Source organism: Epithele typhae, assembly GCF_022376455.1.
Source record: "Epithele typhae strain CBS 203.58 chromosome Unknown BXZ73scaffold_73, whole genome shotgun sequence".
Taxonomy (NCBI): domain Eukaryota; kingdom Fungi; phylum Basidiomycota; class Agaricomycetes; order Polyporales; family Epitheliaceae; genus Epithele; species Epithele typhae.
In genome coordinates, this window is record NW_025954264.1 from 122861 (window position 1) to 141145 (window position 18285).

Consider the following 18285-nt stretch of genomic DNA (forward strand, 5'->3'; position numbering starts at 1 on the left):
TGGGGAGCGCAGCAAGGCGCGGGGGACGTCTTATACGGCCAGCGCATGGGGGGTGGAGCTGCGCGGGAGCAAAGCGCGGGGGTCGTGGTTCGCGGTCGTTGGCGCGACGAGGAGGAGCAAATTGTGGGGCGCGTCGTCATCCGCGCAGCTCGCCGCTCTTCCACAGACTCTTCGCGCCCGGTCACGCTCACGTGCATCTCCGCAGCCCTCAGTGTCACACTCCGACCTCGCACCCTGCGATGCATCCATGGTTCCCCCCGTTCTTGCCACCGTTGTGAGGGTCTCGCGCCCTGCGGGGTGGGCGTTCGGGCCCATCCTCTTTGCCATCGGCCTCGTCCACTCGCCCCACGGTTCCGCGGGAATCGCCAAGTACGCCGCGCTCCAGCTATTTTCGCTCTCCTTCCCGCTTGCCCTCGGTAAGCACGTTTCCCGGTCCCACCCCCATCTTGTCTGGAGCTCATCGCTCGCTTGCAGTCGTCTTCGGCGTGAATGACGTATACGATTACCCTTCAGATGCCCGCAACCCGCGCAAGCTCGCCGACGCCCTCGAGGGCACCGTCCTCCTACCCGAGTTCCACCCCGCCGTCACCACTGCCGCGTGGATCGCCACCGCCTTCATATCCGCCACGTCTCTGCTCTCCGCCCGACGCGCGAACATATCTGTGGTCACCGTCTTGCTGGCACTCGCGTGGCAGTACTCCGCGCCCCCGCTACGGTTCAAGGAGCGCCCCGTCCTCGACTCACTCTCCAACGGCGCGATCGTCGACCTCGCCTACCTCGCCGGCTACACTGCAGGTGGAGGCGCTCTCGACGCGCGCATGCTCCGCCTTCGCGGACACGTCCTCGGGCTATGCACGGCCGGCGTGCACGCGCTCGGCGCTGCCGTCGACGTAGCGGCCGACGCAGCTGTCGGCCAGCGCACCATCGCGACGGTGTACGGTCCCCGCGCTGCGGCAGCCTTCGGACTCTTCAACTTGTGGGTGCTGGTCGCGTCCGTCAACGTTTGGGTGCGATGACTGACTCCCGGCATAGCCTCTTTGCGTTTGCAGTCGAGCGGTCGTTCTCCGTGTTTGGCGTCTACATCCTCGGAGGCATCGTGATCATGTCTTCCGTCATTGTCGATCTCGGGCTCTCGCATCTCGCGTTCCAAACGGTCGTTTACTGGACTGTGATCATGTCCGTAGCGTGGTTTGTTCAGAAAGCGACATCGTTCTCCAAGCATGTGTGACTCCATTTGTCATAGTTGAGATAACGAAGCATCCTATTCGGGCATGTGCGCTGTGTGAAGTGCTTACATAATGCGTATGAAAGCAGTGGCGCGATCGATAAGCGGTTGTCCATTTCCTGTGTCCTGCCAGTTGATCCTCTCCATGGCAAAGACAAAAGACTGCATGCATCTGTGAGTGAAACAGGTGCCCTGCGTTGACTATGCCTGACAAGTGACAGGACCCTCGACGAGCTCAACGGCGACGTGATTGCCCTCGTCGTGGACTTGCTCGATTCACGCACAGCGGCGCGCAGCCTCGCGGCGACCTGCAAACGTCTGAGAGAGCATGTTTTGCCTGTCCTATACCGAGACAGCCGCATGCTCGTACGTCCTCGTCCCAACCGGCCCAGCCCTCGCATCTTCCAACAACACCCGCTCGGTACTCCCGCGTTGTCTGCGTATGTCAGGTACGAGACTCGCATATGGATACTTGGCACGACTAGCTTACCGACCACTGGCCAGGTCACTTGTTATCGAAGATAGCTGCCCACGGCTTGGCTCTGAGCGCTATATGATGGATGACGAAGTCGGGGAGCCCAGCCTCTGCGACTCTCTCGATCTTCACCGCGCCTTCAACACCTTCGTGTCCTCTCTCCCCCAAATATGTTCAATCACGTTCACTGCGGACTTAGAAACCTACCACGGCCTGTCTTACGACACGATAAGGCGTGTTCTTACAATCCCAACTCTCCGCCACTTCACCCTTGAGCGGTTGCATTTCAGTCCTCTACCCACTCGCATGCGGGGGGGCACGGACCTGTCGCCGCTCTCTACCTTCAACTATCACAAGGTTTATCCTTTTCAACCTGGGATGCACCAGTCGGAATCGCAGGCGCTCTCATTCACCTTGTCCAGGGTCCACAAGACTCTAGAGACGCTGCGCCTCATGGGCGCTTCGGCCCCAGTGGACGCGCTGCGCGATCTCGACTGGCCACGCCTCACCACACTCGTCCTCCACGCAGACCCTCCCACCGGTGACATCCCTCACGCAGCCAAGCTATTCACAAACATGCCAAACCTCCGCGTCCTCGCTCTCAAGTCCCTCCCCCGCACGGCATCGGGGTAAAGAATTACGCCCCCCCATCACACTTGAGTTTGCAGCGGAGGGCCGAGCGCGCACCCGAGCGCGCGCCGATCTGGCCCCCGGGACACTCCGGGCCCTTCCCGTGGCCGAAGCTCGAGCGGCTCGTCGTGGCGTGCCCGAACGCGCGGGACGAGGTGTACGCGCACCTCCCGCCGACGCTGCGCGAGCTGGCGCTGCGCTACTGGAAGCTCGTGTGGTGCACCGACGGAGCCGACCGCGACACGTACCACGGCACGTCGACCACGCTCGACATCCTCCGCCGGTGCAACGTCCCGACCCTGGAGCGGCTGGAGATCGAGTACGTGGCCGAAAACAAAAGGGCCGCTCCCGGCGACGCGGCCGGCATTGAGGAGGATGCAATCAGTAGGGAGGAGAGCGTGCTGTTGGGCTCGCTGGCGACGGCGTTCCCGCGTCTGGAGTGGCTTACGCTCCTCCGTCATGACGATCCGCCGGAGCTTGGAAACAGACCCCAGGACATTCCAACGGTACGCACCTAGCGGGTTTTTCGTGGTTTCAACATGTCAGTGCTCACAGCATGGTATATAGGCGCACATCGCCCGCTTGCTCGCTCCCTTGGCGCATCTCCGCCACGCAAGGGTATACCTCGACTTTAAGCAGTATCTGTCACGGGCCGTCATACCAGGGCTCCCGAGCGATGCGGAAATTGCTTCCATACTTGAGCGGGAGGTCTTGAGGCCGCAAGTAGACATCCTCGCGAGCATACTTGGTTCCTCTGTCACCAGAATTTCCCCCCTGGCATATCAAGGTGATGGGAACAGCTGGAAATGGTCGGCATACACTATCCGTCAGCGTGAAGTGCTCCAAAATCGCGTGCCTTACTTCTGCGATCCGACGACCGACAGCCTCCGCGGAGATGGCCTTGGTGATGAGTTGCATACTAGCATAGGTAGACATGAATTAAACGGATAGTGGCACAACCACATATTCGTAGCAGTACACGGACACACAAGTATTCCATCACCTCCAATACGGCGGTAGCATGAACTGGCCGTCTTCCGGTCCCAACCGCCTACCCGCGAACCGCATGAAGGGAGGTTCGTCTTCCCCCGGACAGCTAAACTCTGCAAACATTGTGTGAAAGAAGTCCTTCGCGTTCAATGAGTCAGTGCAGGAGTCGCCGGTCCAACAGCCGTCTTCACACTCACCTGACCGAACAACGCAGTCATAGAATATCTTTCCTTCGGCTCGGGCAGAGCGTAGAGAAGTCCTTCCATGCGATCACGGACCGAGCCCGTTGGCTCCGGATTGAGCGCGGCGAGGAAGGGAACAGCGGGACCCACGACTTCGACTTCTTCGCCGGTTGAACTGAGGAATGTGTAGCGGACATCACATGTATGGAGATCCTCTTCCCTGTCCACGTAGTAGTCGGGGCTAGTAGGGAGAAGTCGGATCGGCGTAGATAGTCATTGGTGAGCTTCTCGTTCACGCCACCCTTCTTAAAGATGGCGCGAAGGGAGGTGATGACAGAATGGGGAACCCAGGAGACTGACGCTCCTGAAAACGACCATCAATAATCACGAAAGACGCGTGGGGACGTGTATATATGGACTTACCCGTATCGAATATGACGGAGTTGTCGTCTTCGGGAACGGTACTGTGCCCAGTATTTGGCTCGGCGCGTCAGGACTCGCGGGGAAGGCAAGTCGCTTGACGATCTCAAACTTCTTAATCTTGCCCATCCAGGCTGTCGCCGGCGAGGAAGCAGTAGGAGGCCCCTGCCTGCCTAGATGCGGATGAAGTGTTTCGTTGAGACCTCCGAAGATGGGCATTTATACTTTGACTCTACTCACCCTCTTGTGACACGTATAGCTTCGGCTGCGACCAATTTGGTTCACTACCCCGCCGAATCGGTGTACGCAGATATACGAAGAAAACAGATGACTGTCATCAGAGCGCGGGCGTTAGTAAGCGTAGCAAGGAGACTTGAACTGAAGGCGCGACACACTCTGGGATCTGGTGTCCCCGTAAGAGGTCGGCAGGCGGCGAAAGTATGACATAAGCGGCCGCGCCCCGACCATCCTGGACGGCGCATCGTCAGATAATACCATCTAGAAGTTGTGGCGGACATACTCGCGAGGTTGATGACCAATTCGCTCGCGATTCCCGCGACGAAGCCCTGAGGGTTGTGAGTACATAGCACGGATGCTCCAAATTACTGGATTCATTACCTCTGCGCGTGGGTGTTCTGGGAAGGGTTTTCTGAGATAAAGTTGTCTCGGCATGAGAAATGTCAAGCTGGTAATGCATCGATACTGACACGCCGGTCCTAGTCCGAGGATACCATCGAAATGCTTTTGGTTGTAAAACGTTCGGTCTGCAGTATATGCGACAGCCATGAACTGATCGATCTTAAGCGGTTCCGGCCTGAGACGGACGGTCGCATCCGGGCTCCAACGGTAGGTGTTAGCATAGTTACCTCGAAGGGTTTGACAAGTCGATCGAGTAAGCTGGAACAAGTACTCAGTCTCGTTACCGCACTAAGAGTCGGTGATTGCAACGAACAGACCTCACCGATGTGTCGCGGACCGCGTAGTGTTCCTTGCTATTAGCGTAGGTGCCCTCGGTCCACCGAGTTTCGGCGCTCTCCAAACCATTGTAGGGATGGTTGTACGCCAGTCCGTCGGAGTTATCACGGTGTCGTCTTTGCGCAACCATCTGTCCCGGGTCCTTGCCCTGCAAGCAATCCCGGTGAGAGTGTGTCAACGTCGGCCAGTCAGAGTGACGAGCCACCGATGTACCTCGTGAACGGAGCATCTAAATCCAAACAGCCATCTATTTGCGGCGGGAGGAGGGGCGTGATGCTGAGCTACGGCGGCTGGCGTGTATGGCAGAAAGCACTCACGATTTGTTCGCTACTGGGTGTATTTCAATCACTGGTTTCTGTCGAAATGGCAGAAAAAGGTCGTACCTGAGTCAAGCAGAAGTGTAGCTTGTCCTTCATCAGTATAGCCGCCGGTTGCACCCTCGATAGGCACCTCCCGCTTGAAGCGCTTAGAAACGTTGCGCGTCACTGAGGGGATTCAAGGACCTGCGACAAGAATACTTACGATTTCTGCGGTGTACTGAAGCGTCAATTCCGGCTGATACGTGTAGTGTTGCGGAGGGCTCGGCTCGAGCCGGCTCCGGAGCCGGCTCCGAGCCAGGACGAAGCCGAGCCACGTGACAAAACCGGCTCCAACAGGGCCAATTCTGAGCCTTGAATTAGACGCCAAAGGCCGATCCGAGCCATGATCGCGCCGGGTGGGCGAGCCGGGTGAGGGCGTCTATCTGGAAATGGCAGCATGGCATTGTGAGCGTCTTCGTACTTTTATATGCATACCAGATGCCCCACTGCCATCTAGTCTTAGATTTATTGGTAGCAATTGATTTATGGGATATTAAAGCTTTGTTGAGTGTTTTGTGCTTGGGTGCCCGACCAGGACCTGCGGAACAGGGATCAATGGCGACTGCGGCCTGCGGGCAGATCCCAGGTTTTGCACGAAATTTGGTTGTTTGGTTGACCTTGTCCAATCATCCTTTCAACAACCTTAAGACTTTCTATACCTCATGTGAGCCTCATGTGAGTGATTCTACTCCTCTCCTCTTGCTCTGTTGCTTCGCAAAATTCAAATCTTTGTCTCGGTATTGGCGCTAACTGAAGACGGCGGCTCGTGGCGGCCCGTTACGGCTCGGACCTGGCTTAGGTCGTCGGAGCCAACTTTTGGAGCCATGGCTCCATTTTTGGCTCGCCTGAGCCACCCGAAGCCGAGCCGAGCCGAGCCGAAGCCGAGCCGTCGCAACACTAGATACGTGACTGGAGATGGCCTCGCGTAGCTTGCTTCCCCGCGAAGTTTGTGTCCATGCTGGTCTTGAGTGGGGATGGCGCGCCGTGAGGGAGCATACGCTAGACCGTGACGTCATCCACTGCCTGCCCACATTTGCGAGTGGAACAGTGGGAAGACTAGACGGAGTCGTAGCATGCATCGACTCGCCGCCGTTGATCAGATCGACGTCAGCCGCATCCAACTGGATGCCCATCTTCCAGAGGAGATCATGTCGCGCCTAAATTTTGAGTGAGTGTCAAGCTCAAAGGTTGCAAAACTATGCCAGACGGACCCGTTGCACAGAAGAAGCTGTATCGGGGGTGAGAACATAAAGAACTGGGACGTCCGAGGAGCTGTTGGTGTTGGTGTTAGCGGCAGTGGATTGAGAGGACATCGTCGAATCTGGTGGGCATCGTCTGGCGAGCAAGGATAATATTTCCTGCCATGCTGCCGGATGGGCCCGTGTCGCTATTTGGAAGAACATCGTGCTAGGGCCGTGGCCAGTCAGAAGCATGATGACAATACACACAAAGAACCGCACCCTGGGTTATCGGAATGTCATCATCCCATTGCACGAGGCCGCTCACAGGACCGAACATCATTGATCACCGCCCATATGTCTGCTGAAACAGTCTCGTCTGAGCGCAGAATGAGGAATTGTGAGTCCATGGGAAATGGAAACCGTGGAAGTCACAGGAGGGTCGACGGTGCTCGCACCCCTTCATCTCGATGCAGCATTGAGCTATTAAGAACAATACGCTTGCCTTCCCGTGGTAGAGGCGATGAGAAAGTGGAGAGGTGGCAGGACCCCATGCACAGCCAGGAGCGTTGGTTGAGCAGGACCTCTGACACCCTCCCACCCCACTTGTCTTCTCCTTTCTCCGTCAAAAACCTTCTGCGCCACCACCTCCTACTCCTGCTTGCGTACATCCATGCCAAACGTCGTGCCTGCACCTTGAATTCGTTACGCGCGATACGCACCCAGCGATGACGAAGTTTTAGGATCCTTTGAGCGCCCAGGCTAAACATACTGCGAATTTCTAGCAGTGCGAAATTCGACTTACGTTCGACTTCACCAGTGGCTCATATTCTAACATCGCCAAGTTCCTCATGTTATGTCCTCGAGGTCCGCCATATGGACCCCAGACACCCCTGGTACCCATTCAGGCCATCGCTATTAGCGTGACCTACACCATCATCCGAATTTTCGTTGTCTCGTTGCAGACGTGTCGGAAAACATCCTGCGCGTCCTGCACATGTATACGTCCGGATTCGGACTGCGGGTTAATTCCTTTTTAACGACTCTCGAATGCAGCACTAGCGCTGGTGGTGGCTGGGCCTTCAGGTCTTCAGATGTGGCTACAGTAGTGATTCGCCAGGTGCATCCGTTGTGACAGCCTATCGGCAAATGCGGATGCATCTGGTGCCGGCCGGCCCGGTTGAGCTCGACACCGCCTTCCCCAAGCGCGCTCGCGCACCCCCAGGTGCGACGCTGTCCCGAGATGTCCGGACACCGGCGCCTCAGGCCCTGCCACCTGAGCTCGCTGTCTCCGACAGTGAGCTCGTCTCCCTCTTTGTTTCACACCACATTTTGCATATGATTAGTGATAGAAATATATTTATTAGTAAACTACTACATAGGTGCGCTAGTAAGTAATACCACGCCCCACGACAATGCGGAGGCAGAGGCAGAGGTGGGTGATGCGGAGCAGGGCAGCACGAGGCGAAGGGTCGGGACAAGGCGGAGGTGGAGGACGACGACGACGTGGGCGACGTGAACGTGGGAGACGCGGAGGCGGGCGACGCAAAGGTAAGTGAGCCGGAGGTGAGCGACGCGAAGGCGGAGGAGAGCGACGCGGAGGGCTCGCGGGGGGACGCGGTGGGCCGGGACGAGGCGGAGCAGGTGGTGGGCGACGCGGGCGGGGGTGGGCGATGCGAAGGCGAAGGAGGCGCAGAGCAGCTGGGTGACGTGCGCGCACGCGGGCGGAGGACGGGGCAGGAGGGCGACGCGGGCAGGCGGGCAGCGCGGGCAGGCGGGCAGCGCGGAGGAGGCGGGCGGCGTGGAGAAGGGCAGTGCGGGGGAGGCAGGCGACGCGGGGCAGCGCAGAGGCGGAGGAGGGTGACACGGAGGAGCGCGGTGTGGACAGGGGCGTTGACGCAGGCGGAGGATGGCGACGCGGAGGAAGGGCGGCGTGGGCGGGCGGCGCAGGGGTGCGCAAGCGGAGGAGGGCAAGGAGGAAGGCGACGCAGAGGTGGGCGATGTAGAGGAGGGCGACGCAGAGGAGGGCGGTGCAGGCGGGAGACCCGGGCGGAGGACAGCGGCGCGGAGGAGGGGGACGGCGGCTTGGAGGGCCGGGAGGAGGAGTAGGTCCGGGCGGACGTCCTCGGCCTGTGGTAGTTGTCGCCGGGCGGGAGGGGGAATTGGTGGGTGTTGGGAATGCAGGAGGGCAGAGCGAAGGACTCACCAAAACAAGGGACACGGCACGTCGCCGCGGCCCCTATATCCTCATCTCCATACTTCGGACGTCCGTACGGACGTCCTTGTGCGGTGTGTTTGTCGTGAGTGCGGTTGGGAAGGTGGGTATAGAGTGGGATTGAGGTTGAGGTTGAGGTCGAGGGAGGAGGTCGAGGTTGAGGTCGAGGGAGGGAAGGAGGAGTCACCTGGTGACACCAAAGTCCAATAACAGACGACAGTCGACCGTATGGTCGCTATCGTCTGCCTGGGCGGAGCGGGGAGGCTGGGGGTAGCGAGGGTAGCGGAGGAGAGCAAGAACGGTGAAGGGGAGGGACGTGTGGCGTGCATCACAGCCATGCGTCAATGCGCGCCACGCGTCCTTGCCGCCCACCGAGGCGCGTCTCCACGGGCGCGCATCACGGATCGCCAGATCCGTCCAGATGCATCCGTAGCTGCCGATAGGCTATCGCAACGGATGCACCAGGGAAATCACCTGTGCTCGATGTGGCCCACTAATTACTTAACAGACGATGGAACAGACATGACGCGACTCGAGGCTTCAATATAGTTATCGACCACAGTCCGTTCTGTCCGAGATAATAGCTAACTCGTTCATCGACAGGCCATGACGGGTTCTATGATCGTTGATCCGTGACTTATCCAAGTCCACACTACGTCAACAACACCACTCCGGACACCACCGCCACGCCCAACATCGCCGCCGCCGCCACTACCCCCTTCCCGCGCCGTTCGCGTTCTCTGCAGCAGCGACGACCGGCGCGCCATCCGCACCGTCGGCCGAGTCCGCGACCTGGACGGGGACGAACACCGCCGGCTGCGTCGCCGTGCGGGCGGCACCGAGATCGGGCTCCGGCCGGGGTACGCGACCGATACCGCGCAGCGCGCGAGCCCGTCGCCCTCCCCGAGCGCGCAGTCGTCGTGGACGACGAGCGTGTGCGCGGGCGCGGCGTTCGCGATCATGCGCCCGTCGACGAGGTAGTCGGAGAGCAGCGCGGTCTGCACCCGGTGCGCGTCCGACGCGCCCGCCACGAGTTCGACTGGGGCAGGGTCAGGGTCAGGGTCGACGTTGAACGTTCTTTTCGAACGTGCGGACGGACGGAGGGGCGGACGGGCACGTACAGTAGTGGGCGTCGGTGGGGACGCTCGCGTCGGAGGTGAAGGTGCCGCTGGCTTCGCCCGGGCCGAGGAGCCAGGTGGTGTGGCCGGCGTCGTCAACGCCCATGTTTTCGGCAGCTATGGCGACGCCTGGGAGGGCGGCTTTCCCGGGCACGAATAAATTCACAATTCTCGCGTCTGCAGCAGCGATACGACCCGGTCAGACGCGAGACAGATGGGAGCATAGACAACATACCAACTGCGAGCCAGAGAAACGTAGCGAACGTGAGGTTGAAAAGAAAGTGGGTGCTCATGGTGGAGCGTGCGGTGTCGTGGAGGAGTGTGGAGGGGGCGCGGTGACGAGCGCAGACCGAAAGCGACGACTGAGCAGCGCGCTCGGTACTTATGCTCCTTGAGCGCGCGGGGACACCGTCAAAGATGCGAACTGTCAATACGTCCATCATAGAGGTTTTGGGTTCCAAGAGTGTACTTATCCCCGAATCAGAGAATGGTAGTTCATCTTGATGGAAGAATGACCGACGCTGCACATGAAGACCGAGCGCGCAAGCGTGGATACCTGCTGCATGATCATCTGCTTCGCAAAAGCCGCCAAACACCGTCTGGGAAGACTACAGTCGGCCTTGTGTCATCATCACGGAGTTGAGACTTCAACACCCCCACCGAGCACAAGAGCAGAACGTGAGAAAATTTAGCTTGTGTTTTCACAGGAGGGGCATCGAGAAAGGTCGCACGTCTATTAACTCGTCAATCCATGTTCCAGCAGAAATACAGCACATCGAGGTTCTCTTGGTACTCAGCGGGGCGTCAGAACTCATGTGTCCTCCTTCACTCCGATTATCCTTCCCCTCCGTCTACTCCGAGTCGAAGACGAGCGCGCGCACCTCGATCGACTCGCGGTGCGGCGCGCCCTCCGGCGCACCCGCGTCCAGAACGCCGAGTGCGGCGTGAGCCGAGCCCGGTCCTCCTCCGAGTCGTAGCACTTGATGAGCGTGACCTCCTCCGGCGTCTGGTCGGCGAGGTACCACCACTGGTGCCCGGCGTTGTAGCGCACGCTGTACGTGCTCCCGGTGCGGTTCGGGTAGATGAAGTCCACCTTCACGAGGTCCTTCTCGTCGAGGTGGCGCCAGTCGGACACCGCGAGCGGCTTGTACGCGACGGGGTGGTGGATCGGCCGCCAGACGTTGATGATCCGGACGCGCGACTTGAGCAAGCGGTCGGCGTCCTCAGGGAGGTGGTACTTGACGCGATCGACGCTGGCGGTGTACGTCTGGTCGATGTGTACGCGCTCCTGCAGCGACAGGGGTGAGGATGGATGGATACAGAGCGAAAGAAACGTACGACGGGCCACGGTTCTGCGGGCCGGGCTTGGCGTTTGCGTCCGGCTTGCGCCTGGAAGAACGAAAGGTGATTAGCACGTCCGAACGGAAACGTTTGCGCCCGTATGCACCCACCTGATGGTGTGGTCGAAGATGAAGACGCGCTTCGCGCCCGCGACCTTCTTCAGCAGCTCCTCGACCTCGGGTAGTACTGCGCCTTGATGCGCTCGTCGTCGTCGAACTCGCGCTCGGCGCTCGGCCAGTTGACGAACTGGAAGCCGCTCTTGTCGAGCCCGAACTCGTCCTCGCGTCCGCGTGCGTCACGAACGGTGACCGGGTGCGGGTCGGTGCCAAGGTTGTGCGAAGGCTTGTCTGCGGGCGGCTCCTGCACATACTGGTACGGGTCCTCGGAGCCGATCGGGATGTAGTAGTTGAGAGTCGTGCGGACGTCGTGCGGGCTGAGGACTGCGGCGGTGGCCATTGCTGCTGGAGTTGCCTAGGGAAGTTGGGGGTGTGAAGGCGAGGTTGTGATTTGTGGGAATGTTGGAAGGATGACTGCAACAGGCCTCAGTATATATACCCTGTTCGAACCCAGTGTCAGTCAGCTGCCTCGGTGACATGCAGTACTCAAATCCCGGTCGCGAACGCTGACATAAGTCGGCATTAAAGGTGGGCTTCCGCTGCTCAACCGTTGGCTTTGTCAGGGTCACGTTTGTGGACGCGGTGGCAATTGGGCTGCGAATGGCGAGCAAGTGTCGCGATCTGTGCGGAATGTGCGACAGAAGGGAGTCTGAGTGGTCCGGACTCCGTCTCGATTGCCTTGTCGGGCTCAGAGTCGGACATCGTCAGTTGGAAGACCGATGACGCAATGATTCGTGGAATGAACCTCTGCTGAGTGATAAGTATAGGAAGGGGATCAGTGACTAAGCCGCGCTCCGACTACCTATTCACAGCGGCGGGAAGGAGCCTCGGGAGTCGAGAGACGAAAATGCGGCATCTCTCCTGTAGTAGTCCAGAGCTGCGAGTCGCCATCCTACAAACAAGAAGCTGTCACGGTTATCATCCGATGAGTCATGACCTGCGCGCATGCATCGAGCGCATTATGGGAAGGGCAACGTACAGATCCGTGCTTAGAGACCGGGACCCATCCTTCTGAAGTTTGAACTGACCCGTCCAGTGTACTCAATGCCTCCGCAGTGGACTTCCGCGCGCGTCCGTCGGGACGAGTCACGTCACCTCGTACTCAGGACGCTGACCCGGCGGAGTTTGACCATTAAAACTCCGACACAACCGGGCCGGCGGTCCTGCCAGGGATCGAGTCGGATCTCTTTCTTACAGAACCAGCCCCGAGTTTACTGCTCGAAAGCTTCAGTATGATCCAAAGGTATGTATATTATATCCAGAACCAGAATACATAGTAAGCACTAGAAACCCAGTCACCGGACGCAAAGCGGCACAAACTTGAAACTCGTACACACGGAGAGAACGCTCCAAACACATCCCGCAGTAGATCTTGCCTTCCAGCCCACTCCAAACCCTAGATCTCAGAACCCAAGTACGCCCGCGCTCGCGCTCACAGCACCAGCGCGCCCGCCACAACCCCAGCGACGACCCCAAACACGCCCGCCGCGACGCCCCGCCGCGCGCCCGACAGGTCAACCTGCACCGGCACGGCCACCGCGGCGATCGTCATGCTCGCGAAGGACAGCGGCGTCGCCGCCGACGGCGAGACCACCGACCCGGAGCACACCGCCTGCGAGCCGCCCGCCGCGACCTGGCACTCCTCGGCGATGACGAGCGTCTGCGGCGCGTCCGTGGGCAGCGAGTAGACGTGCCCGCTGATCGTCTGGGGGTACGTCGCCGTGGAGGAGATGACGAGCTCCGAGGCGTCTTCGACGACGGTCACTGTGGGCGCGCGTGTGTGAGCGGGGACTCGCGGGAGACGGGGAGACAGGGAAGAGGGGGAAAGGGCAGACGAGGGTGGGTGGGAGAGAGACTCACGCGTGGCCCCGGCGCTGGGGTGCGCGGTGTCGACGCCGAAGGTGCTGCTCGCGGACGTGGCGGGGCCGATGGCCCACGTGGTGTGCCCCGCCGAGTCGACGCCGAGATTGCTCGCGGTGAGCGCGACGTTGGGGATCTCACTCCCACCCGGGATGTATAGCGAGACGATGGCTGCATCTGCGAATACGATGTCGTGGAGGTGAGCCCGTGTCGAACGAGACGCGTCGCAAGAGAAGCGTACCAGCGGCGCCGCAGAAGAAGGCGGCGAGAGCGAGCATGGGCGTGAGCTGCATGACGGTGTCTTGAAGTCGGGAGCGGTCGAAGGGGGCAAGGAGAGGGAGAAACACGTTCACGCGTCGGTATGCAGAACAGTCCTGATACTTATATGCGGACTCGTCTACGGGCGGTGCAGAACTTCATGCCGGAAGACGCTGTAAAGGACGGCAGCTTAAGGCCTTGAGGCCTCTCCGCTATTCAGAGTGGGTCGACGACGGGCTCGGAGCCGGGGCCGGGGCCGGGGATTCTTGTGTAGGCGTCCTTTCGCAGCAGAGCGACCGCCCGTTCCCAAGATCTGTCAGATGCAACGTGAGATCCGATACCAACACGAACTCCAGGGCTGTGGGCTTGCGGTGACCATGAGGTCGTGCGCACGATGATCATGTCCAAGTTGTATTTCGGATCGTAAAGCTGACCGCAGAAGATGATAGCGCTGTTTACGTTAGAGCGGCACCCGGCCGACCAGAATCCTGAGTGAGCGAGCGAGCATCCAAACATTCATGAATCGCGTTGACAGAAGACGCTTCCGGTGGCGACACAAAGGCGGCGACGCAGATTGATGAATATCAAATTCGCAGGCGCCGGCACCGCTGCTCCGAAGTGAACTCGGGCGAGACGCTGGCGGGGCACGTTGCGGCGTTGCGTACTTATCGGCTGCAGCTGGGGTCTGGAAACGATCAGCGCCAGAAACGTCGAGGATTTGAAGGACTCACACCCGCGAAGCTACCCCTCCCGGATTTCAATCATCAGTGCAGGTCGCACAGAAACCGAATTTATTTGCACAACTGTCTACCTCCTGCACCAAGGTAGGCGGCCGGCGGTCAGGGGAAACAGGCTGCGGTCGTGGGTATTGTGTGCGTGTGTGAATGGTAATGCATGGGATACGAGTGCACGTTTTAGGATGGTGGTATTGTGTGCACCGTGGCGAAACGCGATCACCGCCTGCTGTCAGTCGTTGCGTATCGTGCTTGTCGAAGCCTAGGCTTGAAGCGAAGAGGAAGCTAGGGGAACGGGGAATCCAACCGGTGCCCACGCATGACGGAATACAGAGACAGAACGTAACGTACTCTGCAAGGACACCTGTGCTGAAGACGAAAACCATGATCGCCCGGATCAGTAAGTCGAAACTGTGACAAGATAGGTTTCATTATGAGCGTCGTGCACGGCCAATCAGAGCCAGGGACGCACCAGGTGAGTCCCGTGTGGAATTGCAGGAGGGAGGTGAAGACGATCAAGGCGATCAACGAGTCAACGACGATCTCCGCGCCGTTCGCAACAAGTCCACTTGGAGAGGGCTCGTCGGCAGCCCGTCGTCCGGGGAAGACTCTCACGTTTATACCGTTACTTATCTCCCAGACAAAGTCCAATTGGGCTGGCGACACAAACTAACCGTACACACGGAGAGCACGCTACAAACACACCCCACAGCAGATCCTTCCTTCCAGCCCGCTCCAGAACCCAAACCCCAAGTACGCCGCGTTCGCGCTCGCGCTCACAGCATGAGCGCGCCCGCCACGACGCCAGTGACGACCCCGAACACGCCCGCCGTGGCGCGGCGCGGCGCGCCCGACTTCGCGGCGTCGTCGACCTCCACCGGCACGACCCCCACCGCGGGGAGCTTGACGCTCGCGAAGGACAGCTGCGCCGGCGAGAAGACCTGTCCGCCGATCGCCGCAGTGGGGAGCGTCACGGCGGAGGAGTCACGGACGTCGGACTCCGGGGCGTCTTCGACGACGGTCGCTGTGGGTGCGGGTGTGTGAGCGGGAGCGGAGACGGGGAAACGGGGAAGAGGGGGAAGGCGTGCGGGAGAGAGACGCACGGCACGTGGCCCCGCTGGGGTGCGCGGTGTCGATGCCGGAGGTGCGGCGGATCGCCGCGGACGTGGCGGGGCGGATGGCCCACGTGGTGTGCCCCGCCGAGTCGACGCCGCTGGCGGTGAGCGCGACGTTAGGGGCCACGCGAGCGCCCGGGAAGTACAGCGAGACAATGGCCGTGTCTGCAAACACGATCCCGCGGAGGTGAGCCCGTATCAGACAAGGGTCGTGGCACGCGAAACGTACCGGCTACGCCATAGACGAGGGCCGCCAGAGCGAGCTTGAGCATGAGCTGCATCGCGGTGTCTTGCGAGCGGTCGAGGGGATCAAGGGAGGGAGAAACGCGTTCGCGCGCCGGTATGCGAACAGTCAACAGTCCCGATGCTTAAAATGCAGACTCGTCTAAGGCGGTGCAGGACGGCTGGCCGGGAGACGCTGCAGAGGACGGCAGCTTGGGCCCTTGAGGGGGGTTCTCGGCCTCCTTTCGCGGCGCAGCGATCGACCGTTCCCAAGACCTGCGGGGTACAATTTATTCTCCTACGCCGAAGGCCGCGGCTTGCGAGGGTCGTGGGGGGCCGTGCGCACGACACGGTATTTCGGGTCGTAGAGCTGCTCACGGGTCGTACGGGTCGTACGTCAGAAGCTTTCTTGCCGCGGCATTCAACCGACCAGAGCCTGCATGAGCGAGCGAGCACCCAGATATTCATGGATCGCGTCGACGGAAAACGCTCCCGGTCGCGCCACGACCAAAGCGGCGACAGAGATTCATGATGAGTATCGAAATCGAAGGCGCCAGCACCGCAGCTCCGAATTGAACTCGCACTGGCGGGAGGGAACTGGAGACGATCAGCGCTGGCAGCGACATGGAGCCTTCGAAGGACTCACGCCCGCGAGCCTGCCGCTCCCGAATTATGATCAATGTGTCGGCCGCACGTAGAATGTTTTTATTTGCTCCTCCTCCTCCCCTACCAGGACAGGTGGCCGGCGGTCTGGGAATCCTGAACGTCTATAGAAGAAACGGGCTGCGGTTATGGGTCAGGGTCTCGTGTGCGTGTATGAATGGTAACGTATGGGAAACGGGTGCACATTTTAGAGCAGTGGTATCGTATGCACCCTGGCGAAACGCGATCACCGCCTGCCGTCAGTCGTTGCGTATCGTGCTTGTCGACGCCCACACTTTGGGCCCGCAGGTCGACGGCGGATAGGTGACGGCGGTGGACGCGAGCGACAGGTCCGTCGACCGGTTGTCGTCGGTGCAGTCCACCGACAGCTGCTGCGTGCCCGCGAACGAGCCGACGTCGACCCTCGTCGTGAGCTGGACCGCGACGCTCGTGCGCGAATCCCGCGCCAGGTGGATCAGCGTCTCGTTCGCGAGCTCCTTCTCGATGTTGAGCACGGCGAAAAACGAGCATATGTGCACTGCGCGCCCAGCTCGGTTACTGCGGGGGTGGAAGACGGGCACGGGGACGTACGTTGGGATAAAACCCAGAGCGCGCCGTTGAACAGGAACGCGCCCGGAAGCAGAGAGAACTACGGGCCACATGGGGGCGTCAGCGATGCCAGCGGCAGCAAAGAATTGAGTGCCTTACCACGATGATGCTACAAGCGGTGAGGAAGCTAGGGGCGCGAAACATTCAACCGGTGCCCACGCGTGACGGAAGACAGAACGTAACGTACACTGCAAGGACACCTGTGCTGAAGACGAAAACCATGATCGCCCGGATCAGCAAGTCGAAACTGTGACAAGATAAGTTTCGTTATGAGCGTGGCGCACGGCCAATCGAGGCCAGGAACGCACCGAGTGAGTCCGGTGTGGAACTGCAGGAGGGAGGTGAAGACGATGACGGCGATCATCAAGTCAACGACTATCTCCGCGCCGTTCGAAATGTAGAAAGTCCACTTGGAGAGGGTTCGTGGCAGCCATTCTGAAGTGCGTTGTGAGAAGACACTCACGTTAATACCCCTACCTATCTCCCAGACAAAGTTCATTTGAGCTCTACTGCGCATTAGATACACTCAAACGATATGTCGCTGGGAGACGCACATGTAGGCGGTGGCGACTGAACGAGTTGGGGGACCGGTCAGCTCCGACTCCAACGAGCACAGAGACAGGGTGCTCACCGAGCGACAATATCATTGCAAGCGCCGACAAGATCACGCCCTTAGAAATACAAGGTATTCGTACGTTATTGTCGCTGAAGCATCGTGGGTACGAACCACAACGAGACCGATCAAGAGTCGATTGTGGGTGTCTGGGGCAAGACGCGTCAGCGTGAGACAAACTACAGACCGGGTAGAGCCTCACAGCTCCAGATCCTGTACAGGTACCCACTGCAGCGGGCGGGATGTGTGAGTTGCCGGTATTGCACAAAGGAGAGTCACGCTTACAATCGGACCATACCACTGGTGAGTACCTGCCATTGGGGAAGTGTGCGTGTCAAGAACATGCCGGGCAGAAAGGAGAAATAACTGTCGCTCACCGACACCGCGATGCAGGTCTTCAATTTGCAACATGCATGTGAGTCTGGGCACCCCGGGTTCGCACCGAAGCACGTACTGCAAACGTTTTCGTGGAGCCATAGACGGCATCGGGATCACCCCGCCCGGAGACAGTGTATTTTCCCATCTGGTACGAGGTAATGATCGCTTGAGTCGTTCCCAACAGCCTAGCATCCACAAGCCGCGGTAAGGTTCGCCTGTCTTTACGAGACACGGCCGAGACGCTCTCACCATAGCAGCACAACCTGCGAGCACCAACCGGCAGGTTTCAGCCCGACTGCGTGCGCACAAGATGGGAGAACGACGCACGTAGCAGGCCGGAAACCCCGTCGCGTGCACTCCCTCGCTCCTCCGGAAGTACCACAAGAGCTGGCCGGTACTTGCGCCATACAGTCTGCCCGTCGGCCGCACGTCAGCACCGTGCCGCACGCGCGAGGCCCCGCGTCCGGAAGAAGAACGAGCACGCACATCAGCGCGACGCCGAGCCCGATGAGCTCCGCACCGGCGGTGAAGTCAAAGGGCCAGGTGTACGGGGGGTGGGACTCGTGAGGGCCGGACATCCGCCGCGGTGCTGGTGTTGTCGCAGAGCGCGACCTTCATCCGTCTTTCCAC

The 18285-nt window shown here is 60.0% G+C and overlaps 8 protein-coding genes across 8 annotated transcripts; 2 read left to right on the forward strand and 6 right to left on the reverse strand.

Annotated features, from left to right (window-relative positions):
• Positions 1-247: 247 nt before the first annotated feature.
• Positions 248-1228, forward strand: BXZ73DRAFT_53857 (uncharacterized protein; the record flags this gene model as incomplete). The annotated part of the gene is made up of 3 exons (XM_048021077.1): positions 248-416; positions 475-976; positions 1033-1228. 3 exons carry the CDS (start codon positions 248-250, stop codon positions 1226-1228), a joined length of 867 nt encoding a protein of 288 aa, XP_047873245.1.
• A 222-nt stretch (positions 1229-1450) lies between these two features.
• On the forward strand, positions 1451-2848 carry BXZ73DRAFT_53879 (uncharacterized protein; the record flags this gene model as incomplete). Its single annotated transcript, XM_048021082.1, has 3 exons — positions 1451-1674; positions 1730-2305; positions 2362-2848. Coding segments are annotated over 3 exons (1287 nt in total), but the record flags the coding sequence as incomplete, so codon positions are not given.
• Positions 2849-3329: 481 nt separating this feature from the next.
• BXZ73DRAFT_105912 (uncharacterized protein) lies at positions 3330-6569 on the reverse strand (the record flags this gene model as incomplete). Its single annotated transcript, XM_048016435.1, has 11 exons — positions 3330-3458; positions 3518-3743; positions 3799-3866; positions 3926-4095; positions 4163-4187; positions 4239-4253; positions 4318-4391; positions 4443-4488; positions 4884-5045; positions 6288-6413; positions 6468-6569. The coding sequence occupies 11 exons, from the start codon at positions 6567-6569 to the stop codon at positions 3330-3332; spliced, it is 1143 nt and encodes a 380-aa protein (XP_047873247.1).
• Positions 6570-9360: 2791 nt separating this feature from the next.
• BXZ73DRAFT_105913 (uncharacterized protein) lies at positions 9361-10060 on the reverse strand (the record flags this gene model as incomplete). The annotated part of the gene is made up of 4 exons (XM_048016436.1): positions 9361-9465; positions 9525-9688; positions 9771-9944; positions 10003-10060. 4 exons carry the CDS (start codon positions 10058-10060, stop codon positions 9361-9363), a joined length of 501 nt encoding a protein of 166 aa, XP_047873248.1.
• A 451-nt stretch (positions 10061-10511) lies between these two features.
• Positions 10512-11564, reverse strand: BXZ73DRAFT_105914 (uncharacterized protein; the record flags this gene model as incomplete). The annotated part of the gene is made up of 4 exons (XM_048016437.1): positions 10512-10559; positions 10687-11055; positions 11102-11156; positions 11284-11564. The coding sequence occupies 4 exons, from the start codon at positions 11562-11564 to the stop codon at positions 10512-10514; spliced, it is 753 nt and encodes a 250-aa protein (XP_047873249.1).
• A 1092-nt stretch (positions 11565-12656) lies between these two features.
• On the reverse strand, positions 12657-13377 carry BXZ73DRAFT_81148 (uncharacterized protein; the record flags this gene model as incomplete). The annotated part of the gene is made up of 3 exons (XM_048023445.1): positions 12657-12988; positions 13085-13261; positions 13326-13377. 3 exons carry the CDS (start codon positions 13375-13377, stop codon positions 12657-12659), a joined length of 561 nt encoding a protein of 186 aa, XP_047873250.1.
• Positions 13378-13558: 181 nt separating this feature from the next.
• On the reverse strand, positions 13559-15472 carry BXZ73DRAFT_105916 (uncharacterized protein; the record flags this gene model as incomplete). Its single annotated transcript, XM_048016438.1, has 6 exons — positions 13559-13655; positions 14428-14487; positions 14549-14644; positions 14857-15100; positions 15180-15356; positions 15421-15472. 6 exons carry the CDS (start codon positions 15470-15472, stop codon positions 13559-13561), a joined length of 726 nt encoding a protein of 241 aa, XP_047873251.1.
• An 843-nt stretch (positions 15473-16315) lies between these two features.
• BXZ73DRAFT_105917 (uncharacterized protein) lies at positions 16316-18233 on the reverse strand (the record flags this gene model as incomplete). Its single annotated transcript, XM_048016439.1, has 16 exons — positions 16316-16593; positions 16647-16704; positions 16764-16791; positions 16852-16911; positions 16973-17073; positions 17128-17170; positions 17219-17234; positions 17296-17335; positions 17392-17426; positions 17480-17505; positions 17563-17588; positions 17655-17672; positions 17732-17840; positions 17905-17918; positions 17983-18067; positions 18142-18233. 16 exons carry the CDS (start codon positions 18231-18233, stop codon positions 16316-16318), a joined length of 1029 nt encoding a protein of 342 aa, XP_047873252.1.
• Between the last annotated feature and the right edge of the window lie 52 nt (positions 18234-18285).